The sequence below is a fragment of the Nycticebus coucang genome, chromosome 8 (genome assembly GCF_027406575.1).
Source record: "Nycticebus coucang isolate mNycCou1 chromosome 8, mNycCou1.pri, whole genome shotgun sequence".
In the NCBI taxonomy this organism is placed as follows: Eukaryota; Metazoa; Chordata; class Mammalia; order Primates; family Lorisidae; genus Nycticebus; species Nycticebus coucang.
The window spans coordinates 126,319,194-126,333,355 of NC_069787.1; the positions used below are offsets into that span (position 1 = coordinate 126,319,194).

At 42.6% G+C, this 14,162-nt stretch overlaps 1 protein-coding gene across 6 annotated transcripts in view; it reads left to right on the forward strand.

Annotated features, from left to right (window-relative positions):
- Window positions 1–14,162, forward strand: part of SCHIP1 (schwannomin interacting protein 1) — a 791,641-nt gene that overhangs the window by 727,567 nt on the left and 49,912 nt on the right. Inside the window, exon 1 of one of the 6 annotated variants that reach the window (XM_053599499.1) lies at window positions 9,444–9,698. The exons of the other annotated variants lie outside the window; for them this stretch is intronic. Within the exon in view, the coding sequence (XP_053455474.1) occupies window positions 9,669–9,698 (30 nt within the window). The 5' untranslated portion in view covers window positions 9,444–9,668. Of the gene's footprint in view, window positions 1–9,443; window positions 9,699–14,162 lie in introns of those variants that run through there. 6 annotated transcript variants of the gene reach the window in all.

Genomic DNA, 14,162 nt, shown 5'->3' on the forward strand with positions numbered 1-14,162 from the left:
TGGGTCGTACAATGACAAGTGAGTGCTCAGTATATCAAGTGAGAAGGTCTTGTGTTGCAGACTAATGACCGATCGTAAGTTTGGGTACTCTGTCTTATCTTGTTTATGATAAGACACTTAAGCAATTGCTATATATTGTTAGGAAATAAATTTTGAATAGATTTCCTACTACTTTGCTTTCAAGCTCCTGGATATGTTTAATGAAGACTATCTGGACATGACAACACAAGCTATTAAAAAGAACTGTTACCATTCACAACTACTTATCTCTGCAAAACAGGATTCTTTTGATGTGGTCCAACCAAGCAAACTCCAGCAATAAATGTGAAACTATAGTGGAATAAGATTGTAACTGACATCTGTGAAGTCTATTTTCAAAATTTTTATATACAAAAGAGCCTCGTGTTCTCATTGAAATATAGAATAGGCAAATATAGATTTGAACTCAGAAAAATTTTATCCTGATAAAAATATTTTTGGTTCTTTTGCACATTGGTTTTCATTTTAAAAGCGGATTCTGGTACTTAAAAGAAGAAAAAGCAGCAACCGTTGATTCACACTAATGATTTGCTCAAGAAACAATTTTTTACTATAATGTGAAATAATAAACTTGAGTGTAATGGGGGTCAAATTGCTGACCAAATTAGTTTACATAGTTCATAAGACTCTCAGGTAAGCTTTTTGTTTGTAAGTATAAGGATAAAAATTATGATATATCTCATCACTCCCTATTTCTGGGCCTCAGTATTGTTGGAAGAAGTGGAGAAACATCCTGACCCCTAATGACCTCTTCTGGGGCCTCTGTTCCATGCTCCTGGAAATGACCTTGATGCAATCGTAGCCTGCAAGTACGCTACCAGGCACTCTACTCCAGAAGTCACAGGCCAGAATGAGCTACATCACACAGTTCATTACATCTATTTAAAATGTAAACCAAGAAGCAAGGGAAAGAAATGGAATGAGCTGACAGGCTTAGGGTCTGGTACAGGACTCTGGTGGGGCTTCCCAACCCACACTTGGGGTCCTGCAGTATTTGTGTGTCCAGCCTCTGCCACAGCAGCCTGGCCTTTTGATGGTGTGGTTATGAGCCAAAGCTGAAGTTTGAGAAAGGATTCCCCATTAGACAGGTAGGTCACACACAAGGGCAAGCCCCTCTGGCTTCCTCTGAGAAGCTGAAGATCATATTTGCATTTCTTGGACAAGGGACATCTAGGGCCAGAATGGGCATCGCCAGGGGGCAGCCAGTGTCCGATCTAAAGAATATTGAGTGCCTTTTTGTTTAGTGTGTCATAATATTAGGTGCCTTCTTTAGTCTTTCCATCCTTTCTTTGCTTGTCACACTTGATCTATGCCTAACACACCAGGTTACTAACTTACCAGTTTTTAACACATCTCATGAATTCGGACTATAATAGTTTCCCCTAGTCTTTGTGGATGCCTGAAACTATAGATGGTACTGAACCTGGTACAGACTGTGTTTTTTCCTGGGCTTACATACCGATCATAAAGTTTAATTTATAAGTTAGGCATGATAAGAGCTGAACAATGACAACTAATAATAAAATAGAACAATTATAAAATACACCAGCATCACTACTCCTGGTGCTTTGGGGCCATCATTCAGTAAACTAAGGGTTACTTGAACACGAGCACTGTGGTACCTCGACAGGCAATCTGATAACCGAGCTGGCTACTTGGTATCTCACGGGAGGGAGCTTATGCAGTGTGGATGTGCTGGACAAAGGGATGATTCACTTCCCGTGTGGGATGGTGTGCGATTTCAGCACACTACACAACAGCGCACAGTTTAAAACTTATGAATTGTTCATTTCTGGAATTTTCCATTTAATTATTTCAGACCCTGGCTGACTACAGGTAACTGGAACCTCAGAAAGCAAAACCATGGGTGGGGGGCTCTGTGTGTCCACTTGCTTACTTGCTATCTGCTCTGACACGCCGGCTGCACCTCGCCTGTGCCTTGCACAGTCATTACCTGTACTTAACACTTCTTAGGAGTCTCACGCATCCTATTTGTTTTTCTGGTTCTTTAGCAGAATCGAATGTTCTCCAATAATGCGGCAAAGCCCCTACACGATCTCTTGGGAAAGCATCCCCCCACTGGTCCAGCCTCCCTGCCTGGGAGTTTTGACCTCCACCTGCTCCAGCCAGGCAGCGTGAGGAGGGACCAGGGCAAGGCTGCTCCACCATCCGTGCACCCAAGTCTCCCCCACACCAGCCCAGCTTCGTTCTTACTCCAGGTTACTTTATAATTTACTCACCAGTTTCTAAATGTTCAGTTCCATGACGGATTGAAGGCCTGCAGGAGGCTCCTGACCCAACCCTTCCAGCACCTGGTCCCGTAGTTATTTCTTACTCACCACCATCAGTTTCTCCCCTCTGGCTGGCCCCCTTCCTGCTGCCGCCCTGGATGTGTGGGTCTCCTCCATCGTAAACAACAGCTGAACCAACAGCCCCTCTGATTCCACAACACACTCAAGCTACCACCCTAACGCTCTGGTTCATTGACAAACTTCCTTACCGATTACTCTCTGCTCAGTCCCTGAACGTCTTAGCCACACCCACCCGGCTCCCATCCCAACACACGACTACTGAAGTTGTCCCCAAGTGTGACTCACAGCGCCTGGTGCCAGTCGTTTTCCTCCTCCTCTCCCTGTGGTGTCTGCAGCAGTGGTGCTCGGTCAGCCTCCCCCGCTTCCCCCATTTCACCTTCCTCTCACCTGCTGGCCCCGTCTCCTTTGCACCCTCTTGCCCTCTGAGTGTGGCTCCCCCCCTGGCCACAGCCCCACATGCACCGTTTCACTGTCCTTGGTTTCAGTTACAGTCAACTACAGTCCAAAAATACTCAGCCTTTTTGAGAGAGAAAAAGGTCCCATTCACACAGCTGTTATTACAGTCACTGCTATGATTATTCTATTTTATTATTGTCATTGCTATTGACCTAATTTATAAATTAAACTTTATCATGGGTATGTATATATAGGAGAAAACAGATCTGCAGCTCAGGCTTCCACTGGGGGTCTTGGCACATGTCCCCCATGGGTGAGGAGGGATTACTTTATTCATTTTCTATTTCTCCTATAACAAAGTACCCCAAATTTAGTGGCTTAACTCAATGCAAATTTATTGGTATTATAATACCAAAAGTCAGAGTGTCCTCTGTTCCTTCCAGAGGGCTGGAGAAAATCCATTTCCTTGCCTTTTCCATGTTCTAGAGGCAGCCACCTTCCCCGGCTTGTGGCCTCTTCTTTCATCTTCAAGGCCAAGAGCATTGGACCCAATATTTCTCAGCTGCCATCTCTCTTGTTCTCCCTCTCTTGCGTCTGTCTCTTACCTGCTAAAGACCCTGGTGATTATTGCTTTGGGCCCAGGGGATCACCCCAGCTCTTCTCCCCATCTCCAGGTTAGTCGGGGAGCAGCCTGAATTCCCCTCGGCCCCTCGGGGGTTGGGCTGCAACTATTTGCCCCGTGAGGCAGGAACATTATTGTCCCTTCCACAGTGACACTTCTGTTTCTCTTTAGTATTTTCTCTACACTCCCTCCTCTTAATCTAATCTGTTTCTCCAGCTTCAACCATCCTCTCTGGGCAAAAAACTCCCAAATTCTCCCTCTCAGCCTGACTTCTCTTAAGTCCCAATTGCCTCTTGCACCATCAACTGAAAATTTCATGGTGAAAAATACAAACTTCCTTACCATACCCCAGGCCCCAGAATCAGTTTCTCCTCCTACCTTCCCTGTGTCTTTTCACAGCACCAATTTTGTTCCAGTGATGGTCTCAAAACTTCGTTATTACTGGACTTGTTCACTCCTCCCTGTAGGACCACAGCCTAAGGGCCCCTGGTTTCTTTTTCGCCGTGTCTTGGAATACATCCCTCTTTCTCTTCCCATTCCTGTGAGCACCTGTTTCTCACAGCCCTCTCTTTATTCCTTACAACAGTTGTTGCCTTTGATTAGGGGAGGAAAAACATTCACTTATGTTCCTTTCTTGAGAATCCAAGAGCTATTTTACATGTTACTGTCATTTATTTTATCATGTTATCAACCCAATAGGCAAGGAGTATCCATCCTTAGTTTATAGAGGAAACCAAGGCAAAGAGAAATAAGGAAACTCTCTGAAGGTCCTATTTACTTATTCATTCATTTAAAAATATTTACTGAGATAGAATAACTGAGGCAAGAGGATCTCTTGAGCCCAAGAGTTTGAAGTTGCTGTGAGCGATGATGCCATGACACTCTACCCTGGGTGACAGAGTGAAACTCTTTCTCATTAAAAAGAAAAAAATGTACAGAGAGCATGTTTTATGTGCATTCACTTAAAAATGTATTTCTTAAGAGCCTATTATATGCCAGGTACTACTTTAGATGCTGGTGATGAAGCACAGAGTAGGCCGGCCAAGATTCAAGTTCTAAGGAAACTTACATTAATCTAGATCAAAAGCCAGGCAATAAAAGAAGTGAACAACCAAATGAGAAGATTATTGCTGTCTCCTGGTTCACCTTAGCTAAGCATTCTCTTCTCCTGAATTTCTAGTGAGCAACCCAAGTCTCTTGGGAAGCACTTAACCCCTTCTTCCCCATCTACCACGTCTGTCCTGCCTCATTTCTCTTGCTGAGCTCGTGAGGGCAGAAACATAGTAGGAGTTTATTTCAACTACAAGATTTAAGAATCAAGGGAGAGTTGGAGGAAGAACTTTGTAAACTATGGAACATTTTCAAAGGTCCGTCGTCACAGATGATACTGTTTATATTGGTGACAATAATAAAGGTTGAGAATCCCCAAGTGGAAAATCTGAAATCCAAAATGCTCCAAAACGGTGAAACTTTTTGAGTGCTAATATGATAAGTGGAAAATTCCACATCTGATTTCATGTGAGAAGTCGCAGTCAAAATGAAGTAAAAATGTTATTTCATGCACAAAAGTATTTAAAATAATGTATAACCATTACACTATGTGTGTACAAGCTGTGTATGAAATAAATGGATCTCATGTTTAGATGTGGGTCCCATCCCCAAGATATTTCTTTATGTATATGGAGAGATTTCAGAATCCAGAAATGTCCAAAATCCAAAACACTTGTGGTCCCAAGCATTTTGGATAAGGGATCCTCAACCTATAGGGATAATTAATTCTTACTTGTGTGAGGCATTCAAGGACCTAGTCTTCCCTCATGTCCACAGGATGAATTTTTCTCACAACTCCCTTTCTTTCATTGCCCTGTAAAGAAGCACTTAAAGTTCATGACGGGTCCATCTGCCTTTCCCAGCATCCTGAGAAAAAGCTTAAAAAGCTTAAAAACGACAGTGACTTCCAGCTTTTTGCCCCCATCCCCAGTACTTCACTTTTTCTAACATTTTACTGGGGACATTTTCAAATGGAATTTTTTTTTTACAAATGCCCATTTGTGAAAAAAAAATGTATGTGCTACCTCAGTCCTACAGTGAATGTTTCCTAAGAATGCTTTGTCTCACTCTCCCTCTGCTCAGCCATCAGTTCACCCCTTTTATCTGATACATTTCAGAGTAAGTTGCAGACATCATTAAGGGTCCCCCTAAATACTGCAGTCTGCATATCATTAGCTAGAGTTCAGAATTTAACTCTTATTTATTCTTTTATGGTAAATTTTATATACAACAAAACGTACACATCTTAAATGTTATATTCAATGTGTCTTGACAAATGCATACAGCTATGTGTTCAACCAAACACTTGATCAACTCATGTAGCATAAGCCAGAAAGTTCCCTATGCCCCATCCAGGTCAGTTCTTGACCCTAATTCTTCACTTCGGAAACTGGGTGCTCAGATAACATGTGGATGTGACTTTTTACCACTATGTTTATTGCCCAAAGAAACCCTTCATTCTGTTGCTACTAATTGTAGCAACTGGAAAAAATTCTTTTCTAGATTTAAAGACATGGTAGTTTGTATGGTGGCAGACACAGGAACAATTTCTTAATCAGAAAATAGTCTTAATTTTTATTCCTTTAAAACATACTTTGGATTCAGATTTAGGTAGAACTACACAGCAACCTCACTTTTCCTTACTGAGAGATTTTGATGTGAAGGCCAGGCTACTTTCACTCAAAGGGAGTTTATTTTTCCAAATCTAGTGGGCCTTCACCTAATATTTCTCTGAATACACTAGGGTACTGATATAAAATACCATAGGCTGGGTAGCTTAGAAACAACTAGAATCTACTTCTCATAGTTCTGGGAACTGGGAAGTTCAAGATCAGGGCATTGGCAGGTTCAGTGCTGGCTGAGGTCTTGTTCTGTGGTTCATTAATAACATCTTCTCACTGTGTCCTCACTTGGTTTAAGGGGCAAAGCAGCTCCCTGGACCCTTGAAAGGTACTAATGGCTCTAACTCTTAATACCATCACAGTGGTGATTCAGTCTCAACGTTTGAATTTTGAGAGGACACGAACATTCAGCCTGTAATAGCATTGTTTTATATGGAACATACTTATTTGGCATAGACCCAGAAAATTATGTTTATTTCTTTATTTTCCTTCCTCCGATGCCCTTTTTGTTGTTGATGGGCATATTACAACTTTCCCTGGCCTTAGTTTTCTTAACTGGAAAATAATAGTGTTAGATTAAATGACCTAAATAATCTCTTGAGGTCCCATTTAATTGAAACTCAGTACTTATCATGGGAAGAGAAGCTATGAAACCCCAAAAAGAAATAAAGAATCTCTATGTTACAATGACTGTGCTTAAAATAAAAAAGTTCGTCTTATGATTTAATAAAAAAAAAAAAAAAGTTCGTCAATTTTCTTTTTCTTTTTTTTTTCTTTTGTCAAAAACAACAAATGTTACTGTAGTTTGGTAAATTATTCTAGCTTCAGTGTTCTTGGAACAGCTGGTTTCTGTTTAAAGTTTTTCTGCACTAGCAAATCATAATTTAAATTATAACACCAAGTCCCTTCCAGTGAATGACTATCAAGAGAAGCCTGCTTGATACACTCCTTTTTTCATCTTGTTTATACCTCTTGGGAGGGTTTTTGACAAGGCTTGGGATACAATTGTCAGAAATCTGTTCTCCCCAGAGCCACCTCTGAGTCACTCCCTCTATTTATGGCGCAGCAACTGTGAAGAGGGGGATCGTGTTTAGACTTTTTTTTTTTAACAACACATGATAAAAAGTCTTTAGGAGCTTATGTAATGTATCCCCAAGTCTTCAGTGTTCAGAAAAGAACAGAGACTAGGAAGCGGCTTTTTAAGCTTTGTACAGCTTGGAAGCACGTTCCCGAGTCATAGGTCAGAGATTGTCAAGGTGGTAACTTGAGGAAAGATCTAACCACCTTTGTCTTGGAAAGTTGGGATCGTGCCTCCTATATTAAACATAAGACTTCCACTTCATCTTACCTGCTACCTTGCAAAGGAACTTTTCCTGTGGCCTGCCTTTCCTCGCTCATACTTAGAATTCCAGAGCCTTCATTGCGGTGGCTGTATAACAAGGCACTCCACACAGAAGTCTCTGTGGCCATATTGTGTGGAAAACCCATAGGGAAGAGAAGGGAGAAGTTTGGGAAGGATTAATTGCTTATTATTTCCTTTCCCTGAAAAGTTTCATCCTCTTTTCTTCATCTTCTATTTAAGATGTGTTATCTACTCCAGGCTCCTGCTTTTTTCATCAAGTTTTCATTGTGCCCCTGGCCAATGAGCAGTCCTAGAAGTCCTGCACAGGTGTCCGCCCCACCTCTCCACTGGAGGGCAAAGGGCTGCGACCTCCTACAGGGCACATGTCCAGAGTGCTCGCCCTTAGAACCTAGTGCTGAAGTTGGAGCCTGGAGTTGAGTTTTCCCTGCCTGCCATCTGAAGTGAGCGTATATGTGAGGGCATCAGTGGAGTTGAATTAAGGTAGCAGAGCTTTCTCCCCTTGAATCTCAAATAGTCAAAACGAAGAATACCGGCTATCTGGGGAGGCCAAGACCAAGGATCTCCTGAGGTCAGAAGTTCAAGACCAGCCTGAGCAAAAGAGAGACTCATCCTCTACTAAAAATAGAAAAATTATCTGGGTCTGGTGCCCACACCTGTAGCCCCAGCTACTCCAGAGACTAAAGCAAGAGAATGACTTGAGCCCAGGAGTTTGAGTTTGCATGAGCAATGATGACAGCATGCATTCCAGCTTGGGCGACAGAGGAAAAAATAAGAATATTTATAAAAATAGGTTTTTCTCTTTCCAAGAAATAGGCAAGTTAATACAAAATTAAAAATTCAAATGGTATATAAAACCAGCACATTGTACCCCATGATTGCATTAATGTACACAGCTATGATTTAATAAAAAAAAATCCATTTCCAAATATTCCTAACACAAACTCTCACCATTCCCTAAGAGAGTGTTTGACATGAAACTTTATTAAACATGCTGATTTCATTCCTCAGGCGAAAAATACTTGCTTTTCTCCATGAGGAGTCCAGTGAAGATTATAATTACCATAGTTATTGGTAAGAAGAAGAGTTTTTGAGAAGATAGATAGATAGGTACTAAACTAGCTTAAAAATAATGTCTCTACTGATTTTTTTTTTTTTTTGGTGATTTAAAGTCAGTCACATTTTTGTTAAGTATCATTTATATACACAGCATTGCAAGAAACAACAAAACATTTGCCTGTAGCAACTGAGGAATATAGGTAAGGAAATTTTATTTATTTCCCTTAATTTTCTCATGAATTTAGCTTGAAGAATTGATGGGCCCAGTTTTATTTTTCTTTTTATACAAAGTATGTCTTCAAATCCTGGAGTTGCCACTCAGAGATTGGCCCCAGTTTTTTTCCAGAAACATGTATCATCCAATTTTCTCACAGCATGAGTTATATAGATACACAAAGACTTACTTTCAAAATAACTTGCAATTAAGGGTTTAGTTTTCATAAAATACGTTTATATTGACTTTAATAAGCCTTCTCCCTAAATAACTTACAGGAGCGATTATTCCATCTTAACTTCTGTTTGACTTAAAAAGCTCCCAAGAGCCAAAAATAAGTGGGGCATTTAAAGAATAACAAAATAATATTTTTTAAAGCGTGAAACCCATCCACTTAGCTATAAAGTTGACACACACTCCAGGAACTCAGCACAGGAAACATCCCTTCGATGTCAATATTCAGAGTGGATTGTTTTCCCTCCAGCGCGTTAAAAGTTCTAAAATTATCTTTTAAGGCCTCTTTTTTCATAAGCACCCACCGAGCAGCTCTAGTGGGCAGGAAGGACAGTGCCAGAGGTTAGAAATTTGCAGCTTCAACCCTGATCGCCCCCCACCCCCTTCGCTGGCCTTTTTCTCGTTAATGAGGACTAGAATGTTTCCACATCAGTGAACTGCCTTCACAGAGCACCAGAAGGTCACACCAGCTCCAGACTGATCCTTTTCTTTGTGCCTATAATATAATTGGCTGATTGTGCCCGCGCCGGGCGCCCCCTCCCCCGCGCGGTCCGCGCTGCGTTCCGGGCCTGCCGCGCCGGCCTGCGGGACCGCGGGCAGCTCTGCGGCCGCGCGCCGCGGGCCCAGGCGGCGCCAGTGCGCAGGTTGCTCCGCGGAGCAGCATCCATCTTAACGGCGGAGCCGCTGCGGCCGGGCGCTCCCGCTCCGCAGCCTCGCCCAGCAGTCCTGCTTTGGGGTCTGCGCCCTAGGATGCACTGAGATGGTACATCAGGAGAACTGCTCGTATCAGGTAGGATTTCAAAGCCCGGCTTTGAGGCCGGCATCCCTCGGGAGTGGAGGCCTTCCTCTCCCAAAGCAGCAGGTTGCCTCTTTCCGGATGGCCAAGGGATTTTGCCATCCTCGGCGCCTGGCCTGCATCGCACACAGAATCCGAATGGCAAGTAGGTTTTCTGGGGAGGAATGGGGGCAGAAATCGCTGCCGCCTTTGCTTCCGTGGCCTTTAATGCGTTGGTGAAATTCACGGAGATGATCAGGCTTTGCACATTCTGTGTGTGTGCAAATAAGAGGAATTGCTTTGAGCTGTAATTTGAATTTAAGAGGATTCAGAGGAAAATCTGGCCAGAATGTCACATCGAGAAACATCAAAAAATGTGATTTTTTGCTCGTTGTATAGGATGCAGGTTGCTTTTTAGGAGTGTCTTTAAGAAATGATGTAAATAGGGAGTCATGATTGATGATCTTAGAAATTTTCAAATATCAGCCAGTGTACACTTGCAGTTTAAAGTTGCACTTGTATGTCTCTATGAACCTACTTTTACTAGTATGTTTTAAATGGTTAGTAAATAAGAAACAAGCCTCCAAAACTCCAAATGGAAAAATGTTAGCAATACATATTCATCCGTGTGCTCATTTGCTATCCCGAGTTATGAATCAAACACTCAGGCAATTTCAAAAGATCAGCTATGGAGTGTTTAATGGATGCTTCCCAGGACTCGGACTGCCTGGGCAAGGTGGAAACTATCCTGGAAACAGTAAGGATGGTCTCAGAAAAATTGCTGTTTGCAGGAGCAGGCGTGGCTGGGTCAAGGGCTGGAATAGTTAGTATGGGCTCATACTCAACTGATGGAGTTTAGAAGCTCTGGGAGACCGATTCTCTCACTGTCAATGCCTCTCCGTGTGAGGGAGGTCACCTGAGACAGGCAGGTGTTTCTCAGGAGGTCAAATTTCACAGCGGCAGGTAGGCGAAGCAGGCAGCACGTTTCACGAGACTCAAGGCAGTGGTGTCTCCGCTAAGTGTACTTACTCTGCTTCTCTGCTTAATAACTAGACTTTTGTCATGGTAGTCTCATTTTATAGTATTTTCACTTTATAGTATGTTTGGGGCCATAGATCTAAATAGCAAGATTGATGCTTCACAGGAGTTCTTTCCGTGAGAAAGGGGTTGGAGATGCTGAGAAAACAACCCTTCCCTTGCACAATCTGCGTATGGCAAGATGATTGAATTGGGTGATTGAATTACTATAATGATTAACATAATTTTTCTTCTCTTTCCTCAGATAAGCTATTTATTGTTTGAAAGGCAAGGTACTATAGGATTATTCCCTATATCTTTTCATTTGGTTGAACATTAGTAGGTCAAAAAATTAGTCAAATATCAGCAATTTCAGCTGGAGAGGAGCTGTTGGGTAGTCGCTCCTTCTTCCAAATGGAGATAGATTGATTTTATTTTATATGAACAGCACTATATAACAGTGTCATTGTGTATTTAATAGTTTTGAAGTATTTATTGCTTATTTCCACAATAAAATTAAGTGTACTAGACAGATAACAATGGTCTAGAACCACCTTCATGTGTATGTTCTTTTGAAGCATTCTCTCTTTATCCGTAGCTCAGCAAAAACAGAAATATTAACCTTGAAGCCAAATCTGAATCCCACTTGGAAACCTTAGCTTTAGAATCCAGCTGGCACCATGTGCAGTTGGATTAGAAAAGGTGGTTGGTTTCTTTAAATCAACTTGATGTTTTCGTAGTCACTGGTGACTGATATGTACAGTTTGATGTTTTTAAGAAACTTCCCCCTCCCTTTTTGACAAAGGCTTATCTATTTTATTAAGGATGATAGTGCAGTGGTTAAAGCTAATTCTTTAGGTCAGCATTTTTAACGCATCAATAGAATTTATCTGAAGGACTGATTGCTTTCCTCCCATAAATGATATTTACTAAGATTTCTTAATGGAGAGTTTATGAATGGGGCTTCAGGGGCCTTTTCCCCCAAAATATATGCACATGTAGATACATATTACTGCGATTGTTACTGCTGTCACCATCATCACAGCAATCAAGGCCTTCTAACTGGTTGATCTGCTCCACACTTGTCCCCAGAGCTCCCAGCTTGTCTGGACAAGAGTCCAGAATGAGCATTTAAAACTGAAGTCCGATCGCGTCCCCTACCTCAAAATGTTTTGAGAGCTCATCATCAGACTCTTAAGTAAAAGTCCCCCACAAGTCATCACAGGGCCCAGGAGGCCTTCCATCATCCGGTCCCCGTGTCCTCTTGGACGAGTCACCTACATTCCTACTCCCTTCGCTCCCCCACCATGCCGGGCCACCGTCACTGCTGTTCCTGAGCCTAACATGCAGCCCTCACCCCTGTGTATTTGCCAGACTTAGTGAATAACCCACAATGTTCAAGACGTACATATACTAAAAATTGTCCACTGTTTATCTGAAGTTCCCATTCAACCAAGCACCCTGTCTTTCCCTGGCAACCCCACCCCCATGGTGCACTCTCTCACTTTCTTCAAGTCTTTGCACAAATTGTACTTCTTAGGAAGGCCTTCTCTGGACTCACTGTGGACTTCCAGCTCACCAGTTCTATCCTAGTTATACTTCCCTGATTTATTTTTGTACTTAGCATTTATCACCTTCTATCATGGCCCATATTTTACTTAATTACTTCTGTCTTCCTCCCTCCAGGTGAGCTCTGTGAGGGCAGGGATTTTCATCTTTGTTCTATCTGCTTTCCTGGTGCTTAGAATAAATCTGCTAGTAACATGGGTGGATGTGCCTGCTAAGTATAAAATTGACCAGAGAAAGGTATTGTAAATATGCTGTGCATGGGGGTTTCTTGTACTGTGACCTTCAGTCCTAGTCCTTCCCCTCCCCCCACCATTAACCTTCACTGTTCTCACTGACCGTGGGTCAAGTCATCCCCTTGTTTCTCCTTAGTTTTCTTATCTGTGGAATGGGTATTTTCGGAGTTAGCATCCTGGCATGTGAGATGACAGGTCCCCTGCCAGAGGCCATTCTTCTGCATAAATTAGTCTGCTGTTAATTAAGCCCACCTTTCTCTTGCTACCATACCTTTTGAGTATATCATGTGTGCAGTGAGGACTGTTAAGGGGCTCTGGAAAACCAGGTATCACCTCATTTCCCAGTTGCTAATATATAAATGTGGGGGTGAGGCTGGGAGGGTGCTAATGTATAGAAATGCAATTGATTCTCGTAGATTGCTTTCTCAAATCAGTGATTGTTTTGGAAAGGCGGGTTTTGCTGCTACCAAGAGCTTGAACGCCCCTGTTTGAGCAAGCATTCGGATGCACTGTGCTCTGAACAACTTAAGCCAAGGAGGAGTGAGCAGAGAGAATTCTTCATGGTTGTTTGTTCCGTTTTGTTTTTAAAGGTTCTCAGGTTGTCATCACGTGGTGTACTTTCCCTCCCTCACAGGACTTCCATTAGCCGAGAGGTTACTGAGGCATGTGTTGGCATTGGCGTTTCAGCCCTGTGAAGAGACGGAGCTAGCGACCTCCATTTTCCAGCCTTGGGAGGAAGCCAATCTCTCCAGCAAAGAGCCCAGCCTGCAGCTTCAGGCCTGGCAGCCTTCAGGAGGCCAAATTCTTCTAAATGGCTTCTGATAGACAGCTGGGAAATACTGTTAACTTGAAAGCACAAGTTCTGGGTCAAAGGGTCTGTTTTGCTTAGAATCTTCTTAATGCTTTTTCCCTTTTCCTACAGTCAGGTTTGGGATGAGTGTGCCTATGGAAACAATGGTGTGCTTTCATCCCCTTCTTGCTGTCCCTTAAAGGCCCTTCTGATGCCCCAGGTACAGATCACACCCCCACGTTCCTAGCTACTGTGGGAACAGAGACTTGAAAGAGAGAAAGTAAAATCTTACATGAATGACTCTCAACATTTTCCTCCCTCCGAAGCATAAAGACTCTTTTCTTCGAACACACACCTGATCATGAGAAGCATGGTCAGACATCTCTAATGCTTCCGCGTTCCTTAGGATAAATTCCAGACCCCTTTATAGGGCACTCAAGGCCTACTCAAGATCTGACCTCTGGACAGAAAAGCTTCCCCCTGCAGACACCCCATGCCTGCCTCCACATGTCATCACTGCTTCCTCTCTGCTGTGACGCCTCAGGCTGAGATGTCTCCAACCCACACACCACCTGTTTCCACCTACTGTGGACTGCTGCAGCTTCCGCAGTTCAAATGCCACCTCCTTTGGGAAACTTCCCCTCTCATCCCCTAGTCCAAATTTCTCCTTCTCAGTACACTTTGTTTTTACTTCTGTTAACACATTGTTGGCAGGTTGCGAGTTAGAATTAACCTGTGTTTTCATGCCCAAACGCTGTTGACTGCGAGTTAACTGGTGTTTGCACTTACATTAGCTATTGTCATTTTTAAAACACAGGGCAATGTAGGATATTGTAAAAAGCTTTCTTGATATGTCACTGGAATAATAGC